The following is a 10,342-nucleotide window of genomic DNA, read 5'->3' as shown; positions in this document are numbered from 1 at the left end:
TAAATTTATCTTAGTTATAATAAATTATTGAGTAAATTAATTATATTACCCTTAATTTAATATTAATTTTTTAAAAATCATTAAAATGAAGTAATAATTATTGATCATACATAAAGATTAATATGAAAAAAAACTTTATTATCCTTTAAAACTACTAATGTGACAAGTATTTTGAAATAAATAATTTTCTCAATATGATAAGTAATATTAAAAAATAAAATTCTTTAAATAAAAAAAGCAATAAATTCAACTAAGTAAACTAAAATTTTAAATCTGCGTCCCGATATAAATATAGTTCAAATTTTATATATATATTTATATAGAAGATATAGGTGGAACCTTATGATTTTAATTTTTGAGCGTTACCTTATGATTAAGTTTAAAAGTTGGTTTGGGATTAATTGTAAAAAAAAAAAACCTTTGCAGGTATACATAGTCCACCAAACACATCCTATCAAAACTCATGCTCAAACATACTCAAAACCCAGCACAGGCACAGCAAACCCAGTTTTACGACTTGCTTCCCTCTCTTCTCCCTATCCGTTTGTCGCTCCCCTAATTTGTTTTCTCGGCACTGCAACACATACAATACAATACATAATTACTTGTCCTTCTCTGTAAATTTCTGAAACCCTAGGGGCTTTCTTTTACTTTTTCTTTTTCCTTTCTTCATTTTCTTTCACTCGATTTTTTTTTTTTTTTAAATTTCTCCCCCAGTTTCAACTCTTATTATTTTTATTTCCATAACGTTAGGGCTTTATTTTAACATTTCGATACATTTCGGATAATTTACAGTCTTCTTCAAAAATTTTCTCCTTCTGATTTCTTGGATCTGGTCATGGACTCGCGAGATTCGTCTTCATCGCAATCGACGCCCGCCGCTAATCGAGATTCTACGGCGGTTGGCTCGTCATCCACTGCCGAGGACGATGCCGTTCTTTCTTTCACCGCTGCTCTTGCCAAGGACGCAGCCTTGCATTTCCAGTCTCGCCGCTTCGCTGAGTGCCTTGCCGTTTTGCATCAGCTTAAGCTAAAGAAAGAAGACGATCCCAAAGTAAGTCTTTATAGCTACTTATTCATGTTCTTCTACTGTAGAATGCTTTGTATTCATATGGTTGCCTTTGAATTCTTTATCTTTTTTTTAGTTAGTTGAGTGGTGGATTTCGCTGGAAATTTTCGTTTTATGACTGCAAATGGCAGTTTAAGCTTGAGATTTTTAGTTGCGTGTATTGTGTTTGTAATCTGAATTATTATCTGTCACAGCTAGGTAATTTTTTTTGGCGAATGTGTTAATGGGTCGTCAATTTTATGTTAGTGATATTGATTCAGTGTTAGTTTAATAGCTTGGTTAGATTGAGTTAACTATATTGGAAAACTTTGTCATTCACTTGTGTATGTTAATTCAAATATAAGGAATGCATACAAACATATTCGCTGTATGTAATGTAGCTAGACAAGTTCGAGCAGATGATATCTGAAGGCAGAACGTTATTACTGCGGATTTTAGTACTTTTTTTTGAGCTGAATATGGTATCAGATAAATGAGTTTATTTTGGATGGAGTTGTTTGAATAATTGTCTCCTGTGTAAATTGCCAAAATTAAACCTGGTTTTGTTTTCTGCTGCTATTGCTATGTTTTCATTGATTTCCTCCTGTTACCATTCCAGTAGTATCTTTTATTCTCGTTAGGCATCTCATTAATTCCTTTGTTATTCTGGAACATTTGGAATTTCAACTATGTGACTAAGAGTTGCTGATATTTTTATTTACTCTTGTCCAAATTAGGATCAATTCAAAGTAAAGTTTGTGTAATAATATATTTTATGATAGAATTGGTGAGAGCTGAGAGTGACAGGTTACTTGGTTGAATGAGTTGTGCTTCATTATGCATCCAACTGCTACACTTGTGAGTTTATATTGCTGTCCATCGCTACAGCTTATCTGAATGATCTGTTATTGCTGAATTTGGCTTCTGTTACTGAAAACTCAACCATTAATCAGGACCAAAATTTTGTTGGTTCATACAGGCTGCACTAGTAAGCCTTTTTTCTTTTTTCCCCATAAAGTTACTTTATAAACTTGAAAATACATTTTGATTAAAATGGTAGCTTAAGTTTCTGCTTAATCTTATCTGATAAGGACCATATCATTCTTAAATTGAACCAATGAATGAGCACTATTCTTCATTTTGGCTCAGAGTTGCAAACATGTTCTTGGTTTGCAGATGTAATTAAGTTGCATGACTCTTTTTGGCATATATTTATGATTATTTTCCTTTTAGTCTTCTTCCTACTTTTTTACTTCATTGTTAATGTTTATCAGGTTATTCATAATATTGCTATTACGGAATTCTTTCAAGATGGATGTTCAGATCCAAGGAAGTTGCTTGAAGTTCTTAATAATGTGAAGGTATGAAGTTCCATTTTGCCTTTTCATATCTTTTGAATCTCTGTTGTAGAGACACCAACAATCACCTACCTGCTTTCCTGTGGTGCTAAATTTATCAAGTTGCAGCTGCCTTAAACATTTAATTTACATTGTAATACAAATTGATAATAATTTAATTTTTTATTTTTCATTTATTTCCATTTATAGCTTTGTATATACAACTGATGAACTTTATTTAGAGGGAAAGAAATAGAAGAGGAATATGAGGTATCATCTAAAAAGGTAGGCCAGAAAGAAAAGAACAGAAATGATTGGAACTTTAATGAATGGAATTTTAATGATGGAAGAATTCTCATTTTAAGTTGTATGCTGTTTGCATCAAACTAGGTGTATAAAAATTTTGAGTTTATCCATTCACTGTAATGTTCCTTATATTACTAGATTATTTGATTCTTTTTCTTGAACCAGTGGGCTGTTGAATTTTTTCTCTATTTTATGGCTCAGTTTTAAAGCATGTTTTGTGCTGAAGAAACAGTTTGTCACTTTGATCAGTAAATGCCCAGAAACAGTTATTGTTATTGGTGTCAATTTTGTTATGTAAGATACAAGTTTGATTATCTTATTGATTGAATAACCTTTTTACAACATTCCTCTTTGACATGCTTATGTAAATTGATTTAATGTCAACTCTCACTGAGTGAAATTTAACATGCTAAGTCTCTAGATGCATTATATATTTGGAAATCTTACTTATGCTACTTTCTTAATGAAAATGATTTAGTCAAAATTTGATGGTTAGCTTCTATGCATTATCTAGCGGCAAAATGCACCTTATATATGACAATTGAAGTGAATAATAAAAGCCATTTTCATTCCCTTTTGGGGTTGGGGCAGGGTTTTTGAAGGTTGTTTCTTCATCACCTATCTATGTGAATTTTCCATTGTCAAATTGAGGCTGAATAGATTCAGAATGAAAGGGATGAAAAAACTGAAAATATATGAGATGAGTTGGAAATGAAATGGTAGATACCTAATGGGACTTTGCTGCGGCCAGTATCCTCATTGCATTATATTGAATTCATGTCTCATATAGTTGCTGTGCAGAAATATTTTTGATAATAGATGGGCATGAGCCTTTATAATTGAAAGAAAGGTTGGGAAATAACGTTTTGTTGGGCTTTAATGCCTTTTCATTCCTTTCTTATCTATTACTTCAACATTCACAGTAGTATCATGTGTATATGCATATATACTGCTGATGTCAAACACATGTATAAAAGCTCTCATAGAAGTCCATCCTCTTAAATAAGAGACAAGAAAAATGCATCTCCATGTCCATACCCAACTTTGGGTTCCAGTTCATGTGTTGTAAGTTCTGAAGCACTGATGAATTGTGACTCTTTGAAACATAGCTGTATCTCTGACACGGTGACACCTGTACTGATCCTTATACTCAGTATTTTCCACTGTGTATTTTGATAAGTTTTTCATTAAGTCATTTTGATGACAGATTCTCATGGGAATTCCTGACAGTGCTTGCAGAATGCATGCAACTTTGAGCCATTATTAGGGTTGGTGCATGAATATCTAGCCTGTGATATTGTGGTTACACTTGACCCCTGTTTTTCACCCAACTTGCGACTATAATACGAATAAGGTGCATGTTACTTGTACCATTATTAGTATTGGGAAGGTATCAAGAATTAAACATTTCCCCCTTTTCTTGCCAGCTTATGATGTGTCCTTGGACGTGTCATGCATTCTAGCCTAGTAAATGCTAACTGGGAGAACAGACCTCGAAAGATATTTCATATTATTTCATTTTTTTCTACTAAATTATTTTAATAAGTAAATATGTTTCTATTGATATTATAAATTTGATATTACAACTATTACGATTAAGAATTTGTTTTGTGGTTTCTGATCTGCATTTCTCTTTTGGTTTTGGCTTTGTTTTTCCCATTTTTGCTTTGGTTGGAGCGTAATATGATAGTTTCTTCTTCTTTTGGTGTTGGTTAGAAGAAAAATGAACAGCTTGCTCAAGCATCAGGAGAACAGGTTGACTCTGTGAGTAATGCCGGAAATAAAGTTATTTTGGGGTCCAAGGGAAGTGGTACAACCACATACCAATTTTCTGCTGCAAATAGTTCGACACTTGTTTACATGGATGAGTTTGATCCAGCAGTCACAACATTAAACATAGTGGGTTCTTGATGTATTTATGGTTTATTTGGTTTTTGATCAATTTATGTTTTAGAATTGGTTTTCCATTGATTTTTCTCCACAACATGAATTGACATTTTAAATTGTTATCTTCCTTTTACAGGCAATTATCTGGTTTCATCTTCATGAATATACAAAGGCATTATCTGTTTTGGAACCTTTGTATCACAATATCGAACCTATTGATGAGGTATGTAATTTTAACAGGTACTTCTTTTGCTTTAACGCTTGTACTAGTGTCATGAGGCTTCATTTTTAATGTGCAGACAACTGCTCTCCATGTTTGCCTTCTGTTGCTGGATGTTGCACTTGCCTGCCGGGATGCATCAAAATCGGCTGTAAGTTCAACATAAATTGTGTTGGTACTTATTTTATCAGATATGTTGACAATGTGTCCAATTCTGATAGTTGTTGATGTAAGGACAAGTCTCTGTTCCTTTTCCCACCTTTCTTGCTTCCAGTTCTCAAACAAATGAGGATAAGAGAATGTTGCCTCTTGATGGTGTAGAGCTTTTAATTTGAGAACTATGTTGTTCTTATTGGTCTTTGTGTGACTGACCATCCTTGGGAATTGACTTCGAACTATAATGGCCAAGTCATCATCTAGAGTAAATAGTTGGAATGGGTTACACACACACTCTCATATGCACACACGGGGAATGAGCAATTCTTAGAGTAGGGCATAGCGATCTTATTTACATCAAACTCTGTGACTTATTGCAATTGTGTACTTTTTTTGTCCTTTCTTTACTATTATGCACTGCTTCCATAATTTTGTTTCAGAGGTAGCCTGTGGTCAAAATTGAATAATAATAATAATAATAATAACAACAACAACGACAACAACAACAACAACAACAACAATAAATAAATAAATATATCAATAAGCCCATTAAAAAGAAATGGCAAAAAAGGATGCCGTCTCAGTCATTTGAAGTCTACAAGAGATGCTTCTGGGGTAATGAAAAATCTAAGTACTGAAGGGGGATGCTTCTGAGGAAATGAAGCTATCCATTGGACATGGTATTTCAAAACTTTTTGTTGAAACAATTGCATTGGAAGTTCTTCCCTCAAACACTTTACTATTGTAGGTTATGTTTAAAATAATAAATCCGCATGCAACCATTTGAGTAACAGTTCATAGTATAAGTGCAATTTGAATCGTCATAGGGCTATATGTATATATAGGGAATCCTTGTTTTTTCTTTTCCTATTTTGGAAGTTAGGGAATTCCTTGTTGAAGTAAAACCTTGAAGACCTCTAAGACACAGAGGCAGAATAATGGAATGGTAATCAGATTATTTTCTTCATTTTCTCCATTTGTTGCTCCCATGAGTCAGCTTATAAATTTATGATCAACACCTAGTGTTGTCCCATCCAGAACCATATGCACACTAGAAATGATTTTTTTTTTTTTTAACGGTTTATGATAGCAAATCAAATTGAAGGATTTTGTAATATGTCTTATCAAGTGGTTGAGGCCATATATATTGGGATTAAATGTGTGGACACTGCTTTTGGATTTCCATCAATATTGATCAAGTGAAAAAGCAAACTGACAATTAGTTGGGGAACCTATTTAGCTGATGCTAAGTTTCAATTTTTTTGCTGGAGGACCATTTTCTATTTTTTTTTCCAACTTGGAAGTGGCTCTGCAAATCATTAAAGATGACCTTACAGTTAAATAGTAGAATGATTCTTCTAAACATCCACAAATAAATGGATAATGTTGACCTTAATGTTGCTGTTGAGCCCTATGAGGTCCTAAACTAAATAAACTATAAACCTGGCTGAGTTGTCATTGGACCAGCCAATAGACCTTGGTGAATATCAGCAGGAATTGATTGAAACTTTAGCGTGGGCTCATGAACTTACACCTTTGGCTAATTTGATTCGATTGAAACGGAAGATGTTTTGGGTTTTTTCTTTTATAAATTTAACAAGCCTTTGGTTTGATGTGAAAAATCAGCTGCCAAAGATCTTCAGCTTACTTCTTAGTTTGGCCTTTTGTTTCTCTGGTTTTACTTTTAAATGATGTATTTAGTAAACACTTATTGATTATGCAGTAAGTAAAAAGTGGGAAAGCAGCGTCAGGAACTATTGCCTTTTCTTTTGCAATTGGCTAAAGTAAAGAAACAAATTTTTTGATAAGTATAGAGGAGTTGGTGGCAGAAGAGGTTTGTGAAGGGTTCAGTGGAGGATTTGGCATAGCTGCTGTGGGGGCAATAGTAGTGGTGGTGTGGCTGTATGGTAATAGTGATGGTGGTAGTGATATTCAGACACTGGTGGTGGTAATTCACACAAGCAAAGTGAAAAAAAGAAGAAAAACATGATTGTCAAAGGCAATGAGATTTTGCTTTCCAGAAAAGCAATATTTTTATACATGTTTTTTTCTTTTGAAAACCAACTTTTTGTTAATGGATGAACCGTTGTTTTTTTTTTTTTTTGGTTCATCGATTTCAGGCTGTTATCAGACGGGGAAAACTGGAGAATGATAATTTCTCATTTGGTTTCATATGTAAATTATTACTAGTCACTATTTAGTTGTATTGATTGGTGGTACTATATTCAATAGAATGATCAATTAGGGGAAATTTTGGGCATAGATATTGCTAAGCAGGTAAAATGTTGAGGTATAAATACTTTCAGTGATTGGAAAATAAAGAAGAATAATGTGGAGAAATTTCTGCTGTAGGAGGTTTTGTGTCCACTCCAGATGGACGATTGAGTTTTTTTTTTTTTTTTTTTCTTTCTTCTCTATCCTTTAAAATGATTATGTTGTATGTAGTTGGCAATTTTGTCTTTAGTAGAGACAACTGTATAATCTCTTAGGGCAATTGTGAATGCAAAACTTGAAAAACCTTGAGAACATGTTGAGCATTGTTTTTGCAACTACATGGATTGTGTGCTGCAATTTATGTTTGACTTGCTACTTACTAACAGTTGAAAGCTCTTGAATTTGGTTTGACTTGCTACTTAGCAAATATTTCTGATTATGATCAATTGCTGTCAGTTTGCTTGACATATAATGTTTCATTCTGTCTTATTTAATTGTTTTGATGGCACAAATTGACATGTCACTTCATTTTGGTCAGGATGTACTTGTTTATCTGGAAAAAGCTTTTGGTGTTGGCTGTGTGAGTCAAGGTGATAATGCAAGCACCACACAGCAACAATCTGCAAATCTAGTTGCAAAATCATCCTCTATTCCGAGCAGTTCTTCAGTAGCAGATGCTTCCAGTTCAGATTTAGTGCATAGTGGGAATGCCTTGGAAAATTCTTTATCAAGAACTTTATCGTTATCGGAGGATACACTTGAGTATGAGTCCATGTTTTCACTGGACATAAGTGGACAGAACTTAACCAGGCCATCTGGTCTCTCAGCTTCAAATGATATTTCGAGGACCCAACTTGATAGGTCTACATCTACAATTGATCTGAAGCTTAAGTTGCAGCTCTACAAGGTCCGTTTTCTGCTTCTCACAAGGAATTTAAAACAAGCAAAGCGCGAAGTCAAGCTTGCTATGAATATTGCACGTGGGAGAGACTCATCCACAGCTCTCCTCTTGAAGTCTCAGCTAGAATATGCTCGTGGAAACCATCGTAAAGCCATCAAGTTGCTGATGGCATCAAGTAACCGGACGGAGATGGGGATTTCAAGCATGTTGAACAACCTTGGTTGCATTTATTATCAGCTTGGAAAATACCAAGCTTCATCTGTCCTCTTCTCCAAGGCACTTAGTAGTTGTGCATCTCTCCGGAAGGACAAGCCTATGAAGCTGTTAACTATCTCACAAGATAAATCTCTTCTCATTATGTACAATTGTGGCATACAACAATTGGCTTGTGGGAAACCCTTACTGGCTGCTCGATGTTTCCAGAAGGCTAGTTTGATATTTTACAACTACCCTATCTTGTGGCTCCGGCTTGCTGAATGTTGCCTCTTGGCTTTAGAGAAGGGACTTATAAAAGCCAGTCGAATTCCATCAGATCAATCTGAAATCATAGTTCATGTTATAGGCAAGGGAAAATGGAGGCATCTTGCAATAGAAAATGGGAGTTTAAGAAATGGATATGTGGATTCTATTGAAAAGGAAGACTTGTTTTTGGGCAGCGATGGCCAACCTAAGCTCTCTGTTTCTCTTGCCCGGCAGTGTCTTCTCAATGCGTTGCATTTGTTGGACTCTTCTGATATGAACCATTTGACGTCCAGTTTGCCTTCCAGTATTTCATTGGATGAAAATGAATCAGTTGAAGCAGTATCTCTGAAGAACTCAAACCACAAGAATTTAACTGGCCTTGATACAAAAACGTCAGCTGTATCTGTTGGCTTAGGTCAGCTTAATGCGAATGGGGACACAAAAGAGCAGAAAGGAGGTACAAGTCAGGAGATCATGCAGAATTTTGTTTCTGACTTTGAAGATATTCTTAGGAGAGAGAATCAGATGATTAAGCAAGCTCTTCTTGCTAACTTGGCATATGTAGAGTTGGAACTTGAAAATCCTGAAAAGGCCTTATCCACTGCCAAGTCTCTCCTGGAGCTTCCAGAATGTTCAAGAATATATACTTTTCTTGGTCGTATGTATGCAGCAGAGGCCCTCTGTTTGTTGAACAAGCCAAAGGAAGCTGCGGAACACTTATCAAGATATTTTTCTGGAGGAAATAGTGTAGAGCTGCCTTTCAGCCAGGAGGACTGTGAGCGATGGCGAGTGGAGAAAACTTTTGATTGTGAAGAGCCAAACGGAGGATCAGCCACTGTCAAGAATTCTTCTTCGGAGGAATCACGAGGTATTGTTTTCCTCAAGCCTGAAGAGGCACGAGGTATTCTGTATGCGAATTTTGCAACCTTGTATGCAGCCCAAGGTGATCTCGAGCGGGCTCACCATTTTGTGACACAAGCATTGTCCCTTGTACCTGACAGTCCGGAGGCCACTTTGACAGCAATTTATGTGGATCTTATGCTCGGTAAGTCACAAGCAGCTATTTCCAAGTTAAAACAATGTAGTCGGGTCAGGTTCCTTCCAAGCCATGTACAATTGAATAAATCTTGATGGGTTTGTATCAGATTAAGTGGCTTCCAATTCTTGTGTCTGGCTTACCTCAGTGTTAGTTAGTGGGTAGATCAGAAATCCTTTAATAGGATTTGTAACATATATATAGTTCAGTTCAGAGAATAAATTTTCCCTTTTTTTTTTTTATTTTATTTTAGTTTTCATATTTTAGGTTCCATTAATTGGTGTGGCAGAGTGTTTTGGATAGAGCGGATGCCCACCTTTCAAATTTATGTTGTGCTCTTCTTGAGATTGAAAACAGAAGAAAAGAAATTAATCATCATTTTCACTTGAGATTTTCGTTTTCTTTTGACATCTTGTTAGATTAATGCAAAATTCCTCTACTTGATGCAATAGTTTGACTTGTTTGTATTACTCTGTAAAATGCTTATGGGTGTTTTTTCTTTAGTATATGCAATTTTTTTCTGCTTCCGGTGACTGAATTCAACAATTAATTGCTAAATATTAATAATTGATACTATAAAGATGCTCAATTGATATTAATAATATCTTAATGGATCTATCAAAAATATCCATTATATGATTGGTCCAAGTGGAAAAAATTTTATGCATCAGGTGGTGATAATATGAATTTATTTGATAATGAGAGAAAAATAGGTTTTTTTTTTTTTCATTAACAAAGGTGAAAGTATAAAGTAGAAACATTGTTAAACTTAATT

General features: G+C 34.7%; 1 protein-coding gene across 2 annotated transcripts; it reads left to right on the top strand.

Moving 5' to 3' along the window:
• Nucleotides 1-446: 446 nt before the first annotated feature.
• LOC105641287 (Tetratricopeptide repeat (TPR)-like superfamily protein) lies at nt 447-9,956 on the top strand. Of its 2 annotated transcripts, none has more exons than XM_089724898.1 (7): nt 447-617; nt 796-1,054; nt 2,323-2,409; nt 4,411-4,590; nt 4,715-4,801; nt 4,878-4,949; nt 7,707-9,956. In XM_089724898.1, exons 2-7 carry the CDS (start codon nt 839-841, stop codon nt 9,660-9,662), a joined length of 2,598 nt encoding a protein of 865 aa, XP_089581024.1. In that variant the 5' UTR covers nt 447-617; nt 796-838; the 3' UTR covers nt 9,663-9,956. The 2 variants fall into 2 exon arrangements, with proteins under 2 accessions (XP_089581024.1, XP_012081190.2); XM_012225800.4 differs by having other exon boundaries at nt 4,408-4,590.
• Nucleotides 9,957-10,342: the final 386 nt, after the last annotated feature.

The sequence above is a fragment of the Jatropha curcas genome, chromosome 8 (genome assembly GCF_041381405.1).
Source record: "Jatropha curcas cultivar XTBG-Jc1 chromosome 8, XTBG_Jcur_1.0, whole genome shotgun sequence".
In the NCBI taxonomy this organism is placed as follows: domain Eukaryota; kingdom Viridiplantae; phylum Streptophyta; class Magnoliopsida; order Malpighiales; family Euphorbiaceae; genus Jatropha; species Jatropha curcas.
Note: the sequence above shows the minus strand (reverse complement) of the source record. Positions and strands in the feature narration are given on the sequence as shown.

Bases quoted from the DNA above. Each gene is read 5' to 3' on its own strand.
- LOC105641287 (XM_012225800.4), top strand. From the start codon at position 839: ATGGACTCGCGAGATTCGTCTTCATCGCAATCGACGCCCGCCGCTAAT. The intron at 1,055-2,322 runs GTAAGTCTTTAT...AATGTTTATCAG, and splicing joins AGAAAGAAGACGATCCCAAA to GTTATTCATAATATTGCTAT. The intron at 4,591-4,714 runs GTGGGTTCTTGA...TTCCTTTTACAG, and splicing joins CAGTCACAACATTAAACATA to GCAATTATCTGGTTTCATCT.